The sequence below is a fragment of the Typha angustifolia genome, chromosome 11 (assembly GCF_048772165.1).
Source record: "Typha angustifolia cultivar Huaian chromosome 11, ASM4877216v1, whole genome shotgun sequence".
Classification (NCBI taxonomy): Eukaryota; Viridiplantae; Streptophyta; class Magnoliopsida; order Poales; family Typhaceae; genus Typha; species Typha angustifolia.
The window spans coordinates 5156879-5172753 of record NC_133249.1 but is presented as its reverse complement, the minus strand read 5'-3'; the positions used below and the strand labels follow the sequence as shown (position 1 = coordinate 5172753).

Sequence of the window (15875 nt, the reverse complement as noted above, 5' to 3'; positions counted from 1 at the left end):
AGGCCTTAAGTACCGAAATTGGGTTGGGGGCCTATCTTATCTCCCTTATCTCCCTCTAAACTATATTACCCAAATGTGCCTCTAAATTTCTTCTTTCAATAAGAATATATTCTTTGAGGAGAGTCTGAAACCTATTTCTTAATTTATGTTTATTCAATCTAAATCCCAATTTCATATATTTGTTTTTTTCTCTCTCTACTTTATCCATTGCTAATTCAGTTAGCTTTTCATCTTATGTAGAGTAGCAGTTTTCTTCTTGGCGGATGAGATTGCAGTTGATGCTTAAAAGAATCCTATTTATTAGGAATTAAGTTTGTGGGGGTGATTTATTTAGATATTTAAGTTATAAGGAGGTCTTAGTTTGGTCTAAATACTCCTTATCTAGTTTATAAATAGTTTTACTGATTTATAAATTTTTAAGAAATAGAAAGAGTTGGTGAAAAGCGGAGACTGGTTTTATCGGTATGATCGGTTAGAAAAGGTATTTAACAATTAATAAATATTTTTTTTTCATCTTTCAAGACCATTTAGGGTGTAATAGAGCACATATCAAGCTTTAATTGGAAATAATTTTTAGCTTAGAATAAGTTTGAATTGAAATTATTTTAATTTAATCTAATTTTGAGTTAAACGATCCGTGCTCGAGTATTAATCAATTTAAGTCTAATTTCGAGCCGGATCAAAATTAAATTGACTTAAGCCTTGGATTTAAGTTAAAATAAAACTTAATTTAATAATAAAATATAAATATTATAAAAATATAAATTAATAAAACTATCCATATAGTTGGAAAAGATACCATAGAATCAAGATTCAAAAGTAATTCTATAAAATTGGAATACATAATAATCCACTTAAACAATTTGGCATAGTATAAAAAATATTACTCATATATATATATATAAAATTATTTTGAGCTATATCGAAGTTATTTGATTGAACCGACTTATGATCAAGTTTAGCTAAAAATTATTTTATTTCTCAAGTCTATTTTAGAGCCGAGCTTGATTGAGTCTTACTGAGCCGAGCTTAAATTGGCTCAATTATTTTAACAGCCCTATTTAGATATTAGTTAGATAAATAATCAATAATGTACTTAGTTATATAGAAAATTAAGTTATACCAAACTGCAGCTAATATACTAAACCACCTAATATTCAAATCTAATATTATTTTGAACCATCTTACGGTTAAACCGAGCTGTCGAACTATTAAATAAATTTTTTATAATAATTTTTAATGATTTGTTGTTGATCATAGGAGAGGTACTACCTACCAATTGTACTGAGAGTTGGTTGTCAATTAGTAAAGGCTAATTTCGAAGTGCAACAAAGTGAGAGCATCTTCTAAGCTCTCTCTTTTGTCTCGTCTATATATAATAAGAAACAAAATAGAAAGAAGGCGAAAAGTGCGAAACCAATCACGCTCTTCCCCGTCTCTTCTCCTTCTTCTTCGCCTTCTATCGAACATGGAAGCGATGCCTTTGTACAAGGATCCAAATCAACCGGTGGAGTCGCGCGTCTGCGACCTCCTCTCCCGCATGACTCTTATGGAGAAGGCAGCCCAGATGACCCAGATCGAGCGTTGCGTCGCCACCGCCTCCTCCCTCACGGACATCGCCGTCGGCAGCGTCCTCAACGCCGGCGGCAGCGGCCCGAAGAATATGGCCTCCGCCGAGGAGTGGGCCGACATGGTCGACCAGATGCAGCGGTGGGCCCTCGATTCCCGACTCGGCGTCCCCATCATCTACGGCACCGATGCTGTCCACGGGCATAATAATCTCTACGGGGCCACCATATTCCCACACAACGTTGGTCTCGGCGCCACCAGGTTGCTCCCTTCACCACCTCTTCAACCCCAAAATCTTTCCTTTACTTTGTCTTAGATCTGTGAGAAATTTTGAACAACACTGATCCGGAATGTTAGTTTGAAGGGATTTTTACATAATTGTCACTGAAAACTTTTCAAAATATCACACAATTTCTACTATATTATTTAAAATATCATAATTGATACTGATATCACTGTGCTCTTTCATAAATACCATTCTACTATTAAATCTAACTTATCACGGTCAAACCACGATTTTAGATCCAAAAAAGACTGTTTTGCTCTTACATAAATTATTAATATTTTAAAAGCTATCCAATATTATACCCAATACAATAATATAATAAATATATATATATATATATATATATATATTAACTTTGATACTAATTATGTTAAAAATTAATTATAATGATATGTTTGAAATAGCGCAATGACTTTAGTAGCGATTCCAGTATTTCGAAATATTTTAAAAGTTTTTGGTGGTAATTATGTAAGAGTCCCTATTTTTAAAGGAAGAAGAGAATCTAACTGTAGGATTTGGTCTAGTTGTGGATAACCATCATCTCTTGTTTAAGCCACCAAATTTGATACTTGCATGCGAGGTTTCAAATTGAGAGCGGTATATATGCGAGATTCTGATGGTTACAAAGCAAGCTTTATGTTTAGTTGATACGTTCGCAAATAAGAGACTTTGTAAGGTTATAAATGGAAGAAACACTTGCTTCTCTCCTCCTTTAAATTTTCTTTTGTTAAAGAAATAATATTGCGGGACCGATGGTGATGTTGATTTTGGTCATAGAGATGGAGATCTGGCACGCAGGATCGGAGAGGCAACTGCTTTGGAAGTTAGAGCTACAGGCATTCACTGGACCTTTGCCCCTTGTGTCGCTGTAAGTTGCAACCCTGCCAATTTATCTGGATTCTTGATGCCTTTTATCCATTCGATGTGTTGTCACTTACAAGAATCAGGTTCGCTTCCATGACTGCAGGTCTGCAGAGATCCTAGATGGGGGAGGTGCTATGAGTGCTACAGTGAGGACACAGAGATAGTTCGTGGGATGACCTCCATAGTCTCTGGGTTGCAAGGATCACCTCCTGCAGGACATCCTCCAGGTTATCCTTTTGTTGCTGGAGGGTGCGTATTATACCCCAAACACTACTCCTTTAGACCAACTAATTCACTTTAATTAACAGAAGCTAATTTGTGACCAAATTTAATGCTTGCCATGTCTTTGTAGCTGCATCATTACTTGTCAAGTCACTATAGGCATGCCAGAGATGCTTGTTATATTGTTCCACTGAGCTTTTTGTGTTTTCAGGAGAAATGTGATTGCTTGTGCAAAGCACTTTGTTGGAGATGGAGGTACACATAAAGGAATAAATGAAGGCAATACAGTTTGTAGCTTCGAGGAATTGGAGAGGATCCATATGATGCCTTATCTTGATTGTTTGGCTCAGGGGGTCTCTACTGTTATGGCATCATACTCTAGCTGGAACGGGAAGCAGTTGCATTCTCATCGTTTTCTCCTAACAGATATCCTCAAGGATAAGCTGGGTTTCAAAGTACTATTAACTCACTGCAACACCATTACTTTAATTGCTACTAATTACAAAGAAAGGAACCTTTCTGTATTTGGCAGCACCATAAGTCGGAATATGTAGAAGACCTGATTTTATTACATTTCTGCATGTCTGCCTGCAGAGTAGTTGCCCCTGTTTCTTGTAAATCCCACTCTGAAGATCCTGTATTCTTGTTCCAGGGTCTAGTGGTATCAGATTGGGAAGGCATTGATAGGCTCTGCAATCCTCAAGGGTCAGATTATCGTTATTGCATTTCTGCATCAATCAATGCTGGAATAGACATGGTAATAATTTATTCGTAAGTGCACTCCAGAATTATTGGTATGTCAAACTTGTAGCTAAGAAATGTACAGATAATGGTGCCTCACAGATATGAAAGATTCCTAGAAGACTTGATTTTTCTGGTGGAGTCAGGGGAGATACCCATGTCAAGGATTGATGATGCTGTGGAGCGGATACTGAGGGTAAAGTTTGCTGCTGGACTCTTCGAGAAGCCCTTCTCTGATCGATCTTTGCTTGATATAGTGGGTTGCAAGGTAACCTTAAATCTCAACTTAACATTTTCTGCTATAGTGCTTCTCGGAATCTTTTGCCTACCTACCATTTATTCTTGATGTAATAGTAAACAAGTAAGTTTGCTCCGTCATATCACACATAGGGGAATAGATATGGAGCTAAATGATAGGTTGCAGGATGCCTTGGTAATATCTGAAATCTATATAGCTCCAAGGGTTCTGAATATAGAAGGCTTACTTTAATTTGATTACTTGATGACCTTTGCTTCAGACCATCTTTTACGTATTATTTGATTTTTGATGAATGGACTATCTTCTTTTTTGAGATTATCTTTTAGCTTTTGTGATAGTTCTGGGTTGGAGTTTCTTGGAAATTTGGAATTATACTTAAATTTGTGGTCTTACAACCATTTGTGAATATCATTCATCTAGCTTATATGTGTGGATTCAATTGCTTCATTGACGTGTTATAATTTTTTCTAGGAACATCGTCTACTAGCACGTGAGGCTGTTCGAAAGTCTTTGGTTCTGTTAAAAAATGGAAAAGATCCAAAGAAACCACTTCTTCCTTTAAAGAGAGATGCTAAAAGAATAATTCTTGTTGGAACACATGCTGATGACATAGGATACCAATGTGGAGGGTGGACGATAACATGGCATGGAAGCAGTGGAAGAATAACAACTGGTATGTTAGTGCTATAAGGTCATTATTATCTCCATATTTATTTGAAAATAACAGACTATTTTGATTATTACTGTGTTTTTGCTTATATTTTATTTTCTTTTAACCTCAATAACATTATATCTCCTATGCAGTTCAAACATGTTAAGAGTTGTGCAATTTGATGGAGCATATAAGCTCCATCTTGGTCTATTTCTATGACTTATATGATAAGAAAGCCTAGATGAATGCAGGGCTGCATATATTATAGTTTGGAATGGCACACAACACTGAGGAATCATGCTAAGACACTATAGACCTTTCTTCTTATAGTAGTGAATAAGTTCAAAAGACAGTCATTCGAATCTGCTAGAACTAGTAAGAAAGGCAGTATAAAATAGCTCTCGGCAATATTTTAAGGTCATCTATTGCTTCCACTGGTAAGCAAGATGTATTTTTTGCTAATGAGCTTTACCTACTGTTATAGGAAGACAAATGCCCTGATATAACATGAATCATGACTATGGTCTGGTCCTCAACTGAGATGTTGATACCAAAATTCAATTTCTTTTGTCCATTGGTGCATATACAGAAGCTCTGCTGGATTTTGTTAAAGTGCCAAGTTTTATGGTAGATTTATATTTTTCAGGCACGACCATATTGGAGGCTATCAGGGAAACTGTAGGAGAGGAAACAGAAGTGATATTCGAGGAACACCCATCAGAAGCCACTTTTCAAAACCAGGAGTTCTCCTTTGCAATAGTGGTTGTAGGGGAGGTTGCTTATGCAGAATTCTTGGGTGACAGATCAGACCTCAGTATTCCTCTTAATGGTGCAGATATGATAGCTCTTGTAGCTAGCAAGGTCCCCACTTTAGTGATCGTGATATCTGGAAGGCCTTTAGTTTTTGAGCCAGACTTGCTGGAGAAGATCGATGCTCTGGTTGCGGCCTGGCTACCGGGGAGTGAGGGAGGGGGTGTTGCTGATGTCCTGTTTGGAGATCATGACTTTGAGGGTGTGCTGCCAGTAACATGGTTTAAATCAATTGATCAGCTGCCAGTTAATGATGCGGATGCTTCCTATGACCCCTTATTTCCACTTGGGTTTGGGTTAACTATGTACCCGGAAAACCGCAATTAGCTTTAATTTAGCCTCGTGGTGCATTTGATCACACTATAATGTCGTTGTTTATATCTTTACAATCAAACTATTCATTTCCTATTTATTGAAGCAAGATAAATCACTTTTCTGTTTATAGGTGGTATCTAGATGATCTTGAAATAGACATGAATTGACTGTTTGAGGGATACGGCGAATCTCAAACTTTGCTCTTCTCCAATGATATCCAGTTTTGCATGACAATATGCTCTTGATTTGCCCTCGAATCAGAATAAAGCAGTTAGAGCATGTATGTGGCAATGATCAAAGTAGTGGCAGTACAGAAGATCCAAAGCAAGTGGAACCAGGTGCTCTGCAGGTGCAGCATCTTTCTAAAAGAAAGTGGCTACCTTTCTTTATTACTTGGGAGAGGTTAAACGGAGGTGGCCACTTTGTTCATTTTGCTCTAAGATATTTCAATCTTATTTCAATTGCTGGACCACAAAATAGTTCCAATAGCAACTAGTCTGAAGTCTAAACAGTGGCTGTTAGGACACAAACAGCATCAATAACAGCAGCAAAAACACTTACTGAGAAGTACTCAGAGATAAAGAAACACAAAATCAATTGAAGGTTTTACTATTGGCGTGATAAAGATAAGATATATCTTGCAAAGCTAGTACTATTCCTATAGCTTTTGACTAATGTTTCATGGAGTCTGTAGAGATTTTGATTATTTTAAGTCTGCCAAAGTTTTTTTTTAATTTTTTTAAAAAAATCTTCTCTAATTCACCCTGAAACTTTTGAGACTTAGCTACAAGATTATATGAGTTGATAACTTCTAATTTAAATTTTTTTTGAAAGTTGCTAAGAAAATTATTGAGCCTTAGGAGAGAAATTTTCATAAAAATCTTTTTCCGATTAAACGACTTTCAAGAATAAATCGTTGAATCTGAAATTAATTCATATAAAACTTAGTAATTTTTTAAATAATTTATTTGTATATAAGTAGTTGATCTAATTAATAACTTATATTTAAAGTTATATATTCTACTTACGTGACAAAACTCATCTAATTTTGTATTTAAGTTTTGAAATTATCGTCCCTGTCAAAAATTTGAGTCTGTGGTCATTTCCTTTGGACTTAGATGTGCTTACTCCCTGCAATCAATTTGTTATGGCTTTTTGGAGAGCAGAATGAGGAGAGGCTGATTCTTAAAAGACTCTTCAGACAAGCTTCACAAACACTATACAAAAGAAAGATTCACGTAAGGATTAAAATGACAAGTATTGGGCATATTATCGCTTCACTGTTAAGCAATATATCAGACAGTTTATCCATCAACCAATGTCGTCAAAAAACAGAGATCCATTGTGTGGAAACACTGAATACACTGCAAGATGTCCCACATTTCTTCCTACAGTCTATTTAGTGGATCTAGATGTTTTAGGGTAGATAAGTTTAGAAAATAAGTTTTATATATCTCACTCAGTAGTGTCTATCTACTTTGCTTAGGAGCAAACACTGTATATTTCCAGGACATCTCCCCCAAGAGGTTAAAAAAGAACCATCGCTATTCAAGCATGTTATGCTATCAGTGGAGTTCTGACTCATCTTCGCTTTTCTTTTACCAGTGCCAAGCGTTGAACCAATCTTCAGATCCATCCAGACCAAAGAAAGAAGGATCCATATGTAAGAGAATGCTGCATGACTCAATCAAGACAAAGCATCTGCTTTGATTTAAAGTTCAAGCCATTCTTAAATGATCCATGAACTGGTAAAGAGCAATTGAACATAGTGATAAATGAAATATAAAACTAATAGCCAGCAAGAAAACAGATATTAATTCAGCTACCATTCTTTATTAACTCAAGGGGCAGCATGAAATATTTACATAGAAACGACGCACTGGTCAATGAGCCATGACCATCGCAAAGCTACATAGTTATGAAGTAGGAGCTAGCAGATGTGAACAGATTAATAATTGGTGCATTCATTTCTTTGATCTCCTAGAACAGCTCAAGAACTGATCCAGTTTACAAATAGCTACAAACCTGGCACCTGACACATAGTTTAGAACACAAAATGAGAATGAATTTCTAACTTTGCCTCACATTCTCCCATCATTGTGAAATACAATTTGTGTACTGTGAAGCTGAGGGAACTTGAGTGCTGCTACTGACCCTAACCATGTCACAAACAAATTTTGAACCGCATTAACTTTTTGTACCATGAACTATCTCATCCAACAAAGAGATCTGCCCTCCCTCTGTGTGTATATAAATCAGATCTCCAAATGATAATATACTCAACCATTCTTATCCATGATGGCGAGGGCAATTAGTTGCATCTGAAAACGATTCCATGGTGACTATTCATAGAAACCATGGAGCACATCACTATGTGCGTTTTGCTACTGAAACTTCATCATCCCATATGGGGTGATTTTAAACAATTTAAACATGAACTCATTACCATGTTCTGATGGATTAAAAACATTAGCTGCTTTATATGGTTGATTTGAATTGACTATCATTGAGAATTGGTCAGATATTGCAGAAGTAGCAGATGAACTCGATTGTGTAGCAAGAATAGACGTCTGAGATGGCGAGGATGCCCTATCTTGTGGTGAATTTACAATAGTCATGTCATGTATGCTAGATCTCCTCTTATCTTTGCCACATGAGTTAAGCCTGATGAAGTACTTCTGCGCATGGCTCGCGACTTGTGTAGGAGTCCTGGTGAATACTGAGTTCTTAGATATGTTTCTCCAGTCACCTTTACCATATTTTTTCAAACCCACAAGAAACCTCCTGACACCAGATTTACAAAAATGTTCAGCATTAACATATAACCTTGGCAATAACAAGAGCTAACTAAGCTACTATTAATAAATAATAACTAACAATGGGGCAATTCTGACTCTGATTGCACATGGATTAAGTACTAGTTATCAAATATATGCTTACATAGATAAATATTCCCAGATAGTTGTATGGCATGCAAGATAGTTTCAGTCATATCTGAAAATAAATTGTAGGAAGGACTCGATACTATAAATCTAGAATCTACAATGCTAACAGAATCTAATTACCTGTGCTCTTCTTGGGTCCAAGGGACTCCTTTCTTCCTCTCTTGCTCCGATGTTTTCCTCTTTCGGCCGACAAAATATGCCTGTTTCAGCCCCTCAAAATCATAGCTATTCTCCCAATCCGATGCAACACTCGAAGAATCGTACTCAGGAAATGAGACCAACCCAGCTTCTATATAATTGACATCATTCTCCAAATCTCTGTAATGGGACATGACATCTCCCACCGTCTTCCCGGGGATCATGGCGGCCACCTTCTCCCAACGCTCCGGCATGCCGCTATCGAAGCGGGCCAGGGCATCTTCGAAGACCTTGTTCTCTTCCTCAGTCCAGTTCCCACTGCCTTTCTGGGCAAGATTCCAATTTGAGCTGGAGAAATAGGGAGCAATTGGCGGGAGGACTTCCATCCAGGACATCAAATCCAACAAGATGCCTACGTGATCTAAGCAATACCTACCTCTTTAAATCTAGAGAGAATCTTGAAAGAAGGAAAAAGGAGAGATCTTGAAGAGTGAACTATAACAAACTCACTGTTCCAGCAGCTTTTAGATCAAATTAGAATCATAACCCTTAAACCCCATTTAAACCCCAACCATAAAAGGAGACCAGAGGTTGAGGAGAGCCCTCGGAGAAGAAGAAGAAGAAGAAGAAGAAGAAGAAGAAGAAGAAGAAGAAGAAGAAGCGGATAAAGATACAAAGATGAAATATTTATTTTCTTTGCTCCGAGATTGACAGTAACAAAATCGAGAAATGAAACAGAGCAGAACAGAGAGAAGAAGGGAGGAAGAAGAGAAGCTCATGGAAGAAGGAATCAAAACTAAACCTTTGATGAGTTCTTCTTTTTATTCCCTTCTCCACTATTTGATATGTAAAAAGGTTGTGCCTTGGTGGTGTTCTGTAGCCACTCAAAGCAAAGCTGCTTTCTTTTCTTTTTTAAATTCAATGAGTATAACAGAGTATACAGTGTAGAGAAATCACAAGACGGGGGGGGGGGGTGGGGGTGGGGGTGTTAGGTTTAATAATGCTGACATCTCGATTTTTAAAAATATTTTCTAAATTTTTTTAGGTTACAATATTAATCCTAAATTTTAGAAAAATTTTAATTTCATCCTTTCGTTAGTATAAGGTAAGAAAAATTGGGCCAGTTAACTTATGCGTTTGTTAATTAATTCGGAAATAACTTAGATGGCCCGTTGTGTATGTCATATAGATTTAAATACAAATTTTATGACCCTTTAATTAAATTAGGATAAAAAGAGATATAATTAGGATTAGTTTATTATCTTTCTCACTCAACCTCCCCTTCATCATCATAGATGTCCCTCTAGAAGACGGCAATATCGAGATTGTTGCTGCCGACATCTCCTCCCCATCGCTGGCTTGTTATAACCCGGCACCAACCAAGTCAGGACCCTAAGTTGATCCCCACGTTCCCTTGCCTCATCGTCGATAGCATTTCTACATATGGTGAAGACGATGAGGGTACAGAGGGTGAGGGCGACAGACGTAAGGACGATAAGGGTGAGGACAGTGAGGACGAGGGCCAAGGTGGTTGGTTCACCTTCTGGCGAGCTAGGCTCACGTCTTGAGGCTCGTGAACGCCCTTGGTTGTTGGGTCGCCAAGAAGGCTATGTGCGTTGACGAGGAGGGATGATGGTTTGGGCAGGAGGAATGATGATTAGTTTGGTGGAGTAGATTAGTGGTTTATAATTTAATTATTTTATTTATCTGATTATGACTAAATTAATGACATCATTAACTTATTAGGGATATAGTTGATTATTATGCGGTTTTCGTCACCGTCGTTACTCGTTTCATTTTGTCCTAAAATTTATGAGTAATATTGTAACTTAAAAAAAAATTCTTAGGGTTTTTTTTTTTTTTTTTTTGCACAGTAACACCTGTTTTTATAGAAAAGTGGGCTATAGCTACTAAATTTATTAAATGGGAAAATATGAGTAGCTATACAGATCAGGGAGGGAAATTAGACAGTTTGCACTACCTTCCCCTTCTTCAGTCCAAAAATCCCTGACAAAATTCGAGAGGGATTGGAAGAAAATATGCTACACAATACCACCGATTGAAACATATATTTTTCACAATTTATTATTGAATTCTATTTTGACTAATTAAAAGTTAGTTTGTAGTTTCATTTTTAACAAGTCCAATGTTTCTAACTCGTGGTTCAGGTTTGTAGTTTCAAACCTAAATGGAGAGATAACATGGATCGCAGAAGTTACATCACATCACATAATATATCTCTTGATCCAATAGAAAACTAGTTTAATCGTAGGACAAAACCACCAACCATTAAACTCATTTTAGAACTCATCTTCTTCTGCCATCCTTGGGGAAGCCCTTTTAGTCTATTATTCATCACATCTCCCACCTTCACATTAGTCTGATCCTCTATTATTCATTCTCTATAAATCAACCTATTTTAGCTCACAAATAATGCTCAGATTTTAGCTCACTTTGCTCGCTCGCTCTCTCTCTCTCTCTCTCTTCAATGACTTCTCGTCTTCCCCTCTCCGCCCTCCATATAACTTGCCGTTCTCCCGCTTCTCCTCTCGTTTTGAACTCTCCGAACCCTTCTCTCTCCTGTCATGGCAAGGTCTCCCAAGCCCTACACCGATGGAGGAGATCGAGGCAAAATTCTTGCCATCTACAACGGAAGGTCCCAACTTTGCTTCGCATTCGCTCCTCTCCGCCTACTGGGATCGCACCGAAGGCCTCGTACCGGTCGTTCGATTCGGATAGCGGCGGCGAGGTAAGAAACCCTAGTTTCTTGGAGTTTGTGACGTCGGAGAGGGTCAAGGTGGTCGCTTTGCTCGGGATGGCCCTCGCGCTCTGCAATGCCGATCGGGTGGTCATGTCGGTGGCGATCGTTCCGCTCTCCGAGGCCTATGGATGGACTAAGTCGTTCGCCGGAATTGTTCAGGTGATTTCTCTTCGGTATTTTGGTTCCTCTGGAAGGGTTGAGACCTAATTATCGATGGATTGCGATTGCTTCTTTCTTTTTTCTTTTCTCTTATGGTACTATTTAGATTGATGCTTATTGATATTGCATGGCTTGTTCTATGGAGTTCCATCTTAAGCATGTCTAAATTGTCACCTTCTTTTCCAATTAGTATGTGCTGGGTGTGTTAAGCAACTAGAATATGTGGCAAATCCACGTTTGAGTTTAGCTACTTGGAAAATTTGGTTCTTGGTGGATATGCAATTGATGGATTTCTATTGTTCACTTAACTGAATTTGGTATCCTGGAACTATATATAGCAGCATATTAACCTTTTTTTTTGTTCTCTATACTTTTCTAGCAAACTAGCAAGAGAAGAAAGAGTAGCAATAAAGCTCAAATATTTGGTGAAGCTTGAAAGTGTTGAGTTTTCTAACAACTTGTTAATTGAGCTGAGTGCAGCAATGATATAATTATATGGGTAGCTTCCATATTTGCAATGGGGGACTTTTCAATTTGTGAGTTATCAGTCAAGTTGTTCCTGCTGTAGTTTAGGCATTTATAGTATACACTTTCAACATTTCATATTCTGTAGAATTTTTTTCTGTTCTCTGATGGTGTGTTGGTTGCTCAGAACAGTCTTCTTTCCTCTGGGGATATCTCATGTCACCCATTATTGGTGGAGCGCTAGTAGATTATTATGGCGGTAAATTAGTTTTGGCATGTGGTGTGACTTTATGGTCGATGGCCACATTTCTTACTCCTTGGGCTGCTGAGACTTCATTGTGGGCATTACTTGCTATGAGAGTACTTTTAGGTGCTGCAGAAGGAGTAGCACTGCCTAGTATGAACAAAATGGTCTTGAGGTGTTGGCCTGAACTGCCTTATCTTTTTTCCCTTTCAAAATTATCTGTTGAACTTCTTTCAAGTATGCATTTAAGTTGTTAGTGAAGAACTGTGCAAACCCTAAGTTGTTGAATTTATTTAAACTGCATTTTTTTTCTTATAGATGGTTTCCTCCAACAGAACGATCTAGAGCTGTTGGGCTTGTGATGGCTGGATTTCAGCTTGGTAGTGCAGCTGGTCTACTGATGTCCCCTATCATCATGTCACAAACTGGAATTTTTGGACCGTTTCTAATGTTTGGATTATTTGGATTTCTCTGGGTGTTAGTATGGCTGTCTGTAGCTTCAAGTTCACCTGATAAGAATTCACAAATATCACAATATGAGTTGGATTATATAATGAAAGGTCAAAAACTAACTGCTCCTCTCACTGAAGTACCTGAAAAATTCAGAGTGATCCCTCCCTTCAGGAAACTACTCTCTAGGTGGCCAACATGGGCTTTGATTTCGGCAAATGCCATGCATAGCTGGGTAACTTCTGCATACTTGAATCAAGAGTCATGTTACTGTATTTTTCAAACTCTTAAATTAATTCCAAGCCTGGTTACGTTTGCAGGGTTACTTTGTTATCCTTTCATGGATGCCAGTGTATTTCAACATTGTAAGTATTATTTCTGGTTTAAAATTCTATGCAGTAAATTCCTTGGTGCATTTCTCACTTTATTTTGGTCTATATTGCTCAGATTTATGGTGTCAACCTCAGGGAAGCTGCATGGTTTAGTGCACTTCCTTGGATCATGATGGCAGTTTTAGGATATGTTGCTGCTGCTCTCTCGGACATGCTAATTCGAAATGGTAGAACTGTTACTTCTACTCGAAAAATTATGCAGGTACTATGAGATTAATGAAGCTATGCCATTTTCCTTACTTTCTTGTATCAGACAATTTATCATAAATTTGCTTAAGCTATTGTGTTCATTGAAATTAAATTTCTGATATTTGTATGAGATTACTGTCAGAATGAGAGTTTTGATCATTTAGTTCTTAAAGATTTGTTAGTTACATTCGGTTAACATTCAGATATTGTGGTTTTTCCTTGTAGAAAGTTTGTATGCTTATTGATATATCCTTGTCTTTGGTCATTTGAAGCTAGGTTGGTTTGACAGGGCAACTCAATCACACTTCTGGGCATTATCTTGGCTAAATTAGCTGTGCAGAGTCATATTAAACAGCACTCATATCATCAACCAAACTAAGTAATTACCTGAGAACTGTTCTTGGTCAAATTAGGACTAGTCAGCTAAATAGAATTTGACGTATCATTTAATAGTTGGCTCCTTTTCTGTGGCCAGATATACGAGCATTGACTCTTGTAATTTGTCACATAGGGGGGTACCTGTAGAAGACTTTGAAGAGACTGAACAAGTCTCCTTATAGTGAAGAAACAAGGTGTCAGTTTTTGTTACATTCTACTGGAGGCAACCTATGCCAGCTAGTTTTTCTTTGTAGACTTTTGATAAATTGACTTGGATTTTGAGTTAATGAACATGAAATGTGAAAAGATCCTCACTTATTAAGTTGTTATATTTAATTGAGTCCTTGTGGACCTCAATTGCTTCTTTTCTTATCAAATTCTTTTTCTGATTATCTTGGTATCTTTTGACAATATGAATCTTGGCTGTCTTGGCTGCCAACTTAAACATGTAAACTTAAATCTTTATCATGTATTCCCTGCAGTCAATTGGATTTGTTGGTCCTGGAATTGCTCTTCTCGGTTTAAATGCTGCAAAAAGTCCACTTATGGCCTCTGCTTGGCTTACAACTGCTGTTGGTTTAAGTTCTTTTAGCCACTCTGGTTTTTTGGTGAATCTTCAGGTTGGCCAACCTCGTTAATTACCTTCTAAAGAACAAAAGTGAGTGATATCTTTGATTGTGTTGCTTTTCTAATAGCATTTACCCTTGAATTATGTTTTCAGGAGATTGCCCCACAATATGCTGGAGTTCTGCACGGTACTATTATATCTTAGTGTCTCTCAGTGATAATTGCCGAACATTTTTACATTGGAAAAACAAAAAATTAGTCAACATTTGTATCTCTTTATGAAGTTTTTATGCTTATCACCATGCCAATGATGACAGGTATATCAAATACTGCTGGAACACTGGCTGCCATTGTCGGAACTGTTGGTGCAGGTTTCTTTGTTGAGAGGATGGGTTCATTTCGTGGGTTTTTGATGCTTACATCACTTCTGTATTTTTTAAGTGCACTTTTCTGGGATATCTTTGCTACTGGTGAGCGTGTTAATTTTAATGGAACCAGTTCATAATGCCTAATGAACTAAACTCTGTTTTGTAAAGTACATGTCAATTGCTTCATAATTTCCATCATTACATCCGTGTAGAGAAACTTGATTATTTGTTACAGTTCATATGCTAGAAGATCATTTCAAATCCATAGCAGTTCGAAGTGACAGGCTAATGAGTCATGGCCATCCAAATCGTGAAATAAGATCATAAAGGTCATCACTCCTATTGTCATCTTTGTGCTTTGGAGGGTGTCCTTGTCTATCTGTCCAACACATATATTGCCATCATTGTTGACATGTAAGAGAAGACTCTTGATTAGTTCATATCTGGATAATATGTGGAATTTTATCTACCTAATTTTTTGATCGGATGAAGATTGCTGTTTTAAGATAAATGCTTTCGGCTGTTGCAATGGCAAATGCTTGAGGTCTTCATGAAATGCCAGCATGCTGCAGACTAAGAATCATGGCATAGAATTTTGTTGATGCCTTCTTTTCTCAAGAAAGAAATAGTTATGCTTTCTGAAAGGGGTTTGTACTCATAACGCAGCAAGAGAAACTTAACCATAGCCAAACATAATTCATCTTGCTGAGTAAGGTAGGAAGATGCATGTCAGGTACCAAGCATCAGGTCCTCATCTTCAACTGCCCAGTAGTTCATGGATGTATGAATTTATTATGTGACGTGATGTGCACTAGCTGTAATTGTTATGTCATTCATATATGGTAATGTTGCAGGTATGGTTGTTTATTCAGTAGTTTGCTCAAGATGATTAATGGTTCAGATCCACTTCAAACTTATGCCCTTAGGAGCAGCAGGTAAGCAAAATAAATGAAATTATTCTTTTGAAAGAGAGCAACCTTAATTGTACTCAGATGGTGATTTCTTGGACAATGATTCTTAATTTGATCATGCTAGCAATTTTTCTTTTCCTTCTTTACATGGCTCTCAAACTCAAAAGAAAGGTTCTCTCAAGAAAAGAAA

The 15875-nt window shown here is 37.3% G+C and overlaps 3 protein-coding genes across 6 annotated transcripts; 2 read left to right on the top strand and 1 right to left on the bottom strand.

Moving 5' to 3' along the window:
• The first annotated feature begins 1387 nt into the window (after positions 1-1387).
• LOC140770892 (uncharacterized) lies at positions 1388-5845 on the top strand. The gene is made up of 8 exons (XM_073112216.1): positions 1388-1830; positions 2633-2723; positions 2823-2968; positions 3153-3396; positions 3594-3698; positions 3768-3950; positions 4413-4614; positions 5240-5845. Exons 1-8 carry the CDS (start codon positions 1469-1471, stop codon positions 5728-5730), a joined length of 1824 nt encoding a protein of 607 aa, XP_072968317.1. The 5' UTR covers positions 1388-1468; the 3' UTR covers positions 5731-5845.
• A 1681-nt stretch (positions 5846-7526) lies between these two features.
• LOC140771091 (transcription factor DIVARICATA-like) lies at positions 7527-9690 on the bottom strand. Its single transcript, XM_073112484.1, has 2 exons — positions 8784-9690; positions 7527-8502 (listed from the first exon to the last, which is right to left on the bottom strand). Exons 1-2 carry the CDS (start codon positions 9194-9196, stop codon positions 8103-8105), a joined length of 813 nt encoding a protein of 270 aa, XP_072968585.1. The 5' UTR covers positions 9197-9690; the 3' UTR covers positions 7527-8102.
• Positions 9691-11081: 1391 nt separating this feature from the next.
• LOC140771048 (probable anion transporter 3, chloroplastic) lies at positions 11082-15035 on the top strand. 4 transcript variants are annotated; one of them, XM_073112408.1, is made up of 8 exons: positions 11082-11721; positions 12379-12605; positions 12749-13115; positions 13201-13245; positions 13328-13474; positions 14322-14459; positions 14561-14594; positions 14724-15035. In XM_073112408.1, exons 1-8 carry the CDS (start codon positions 11290-11292, stop codon positions 14909-14911), a joined length of 1578 nt encoding a protein of 525 aa, XP_072968509.1. In that variant the 5' UTR covers positions 11082-11289; the 3' UTR covers positions 14912-15035. The 4 variants fall into 4 exon arrangements, with proteins under 4 accessions (XP_072968509.1, XP_072968510.1, XP_072968512.1 ...); XM_073112409.1 differs by having other exon boundaries at positions 11580-11721; positions 12374-12605; XM_073112411.1 differs by lacking the exon at positions 12379-12605 and having other exon boundaries at positions 11627-11721; positions 12766-13115.
• Positions 15036-15875: the final 840 nt, after the last annotated feature.

Bases quoted from the DNA above. Each gene is read 5' to 3' on its own strand.
- LOC140770892 (XM_073112216.1), top strand. From the start codon at position 1,469: ATGGAAGCGATGCCTTTGTACAAGGATCCAAATCAACCGGTGGAGTCG. The intron at 3,951-4,412 runs GTAACCTTAAAT...AATTTTTTCTAG, and splicing joins TTGATATAGTGGGTTGCAAG to GAACATCGTCTACTAGCACG. The intron at 4,615-5,239 runs GTATGTTAGTGC...TATATTTTTCAG, and splicing joins CAGTGGAAGAATAACAACTG to GCACGACCATATTGGAGGCT.
- LOC140771048 (XM_073112408.1), top strand. From the start codon at position 11,290: ATGACTTCTCGTCTTCCCCTCTCCGCCCTCCATATAACTTGCCGTTCT. The intron at 14,460-14,560 runs GTTGGCCAACCT...TTATGTTTTCAG, and splicing joins GTTTTTTGGTGAATCTTCAG to GAGATTGCCCCACAATATGC. The intron at 14,595-14,723 runs GTACTATTATAT...CAATGATGACAG, and splicing joins ATATGCTGGAGTTCTGCACG to GTATATCAAATACTGCTGGA.
- LOC140771091 (XM_073112484.1), bottom strand. From the start codon at position 9,196: ATGTCCTGGATGGAAGTCCTCCCGCCAATTGCTCCCTATTTCTCCAGC. The intron at 8,503-8,783 runs GTAATTAGATTC...ATCTGGTGTCAG, and splicing joins TGGACCCAAGAAGAGCACAG to GAGGTTTCTTGTGGGTTTGA.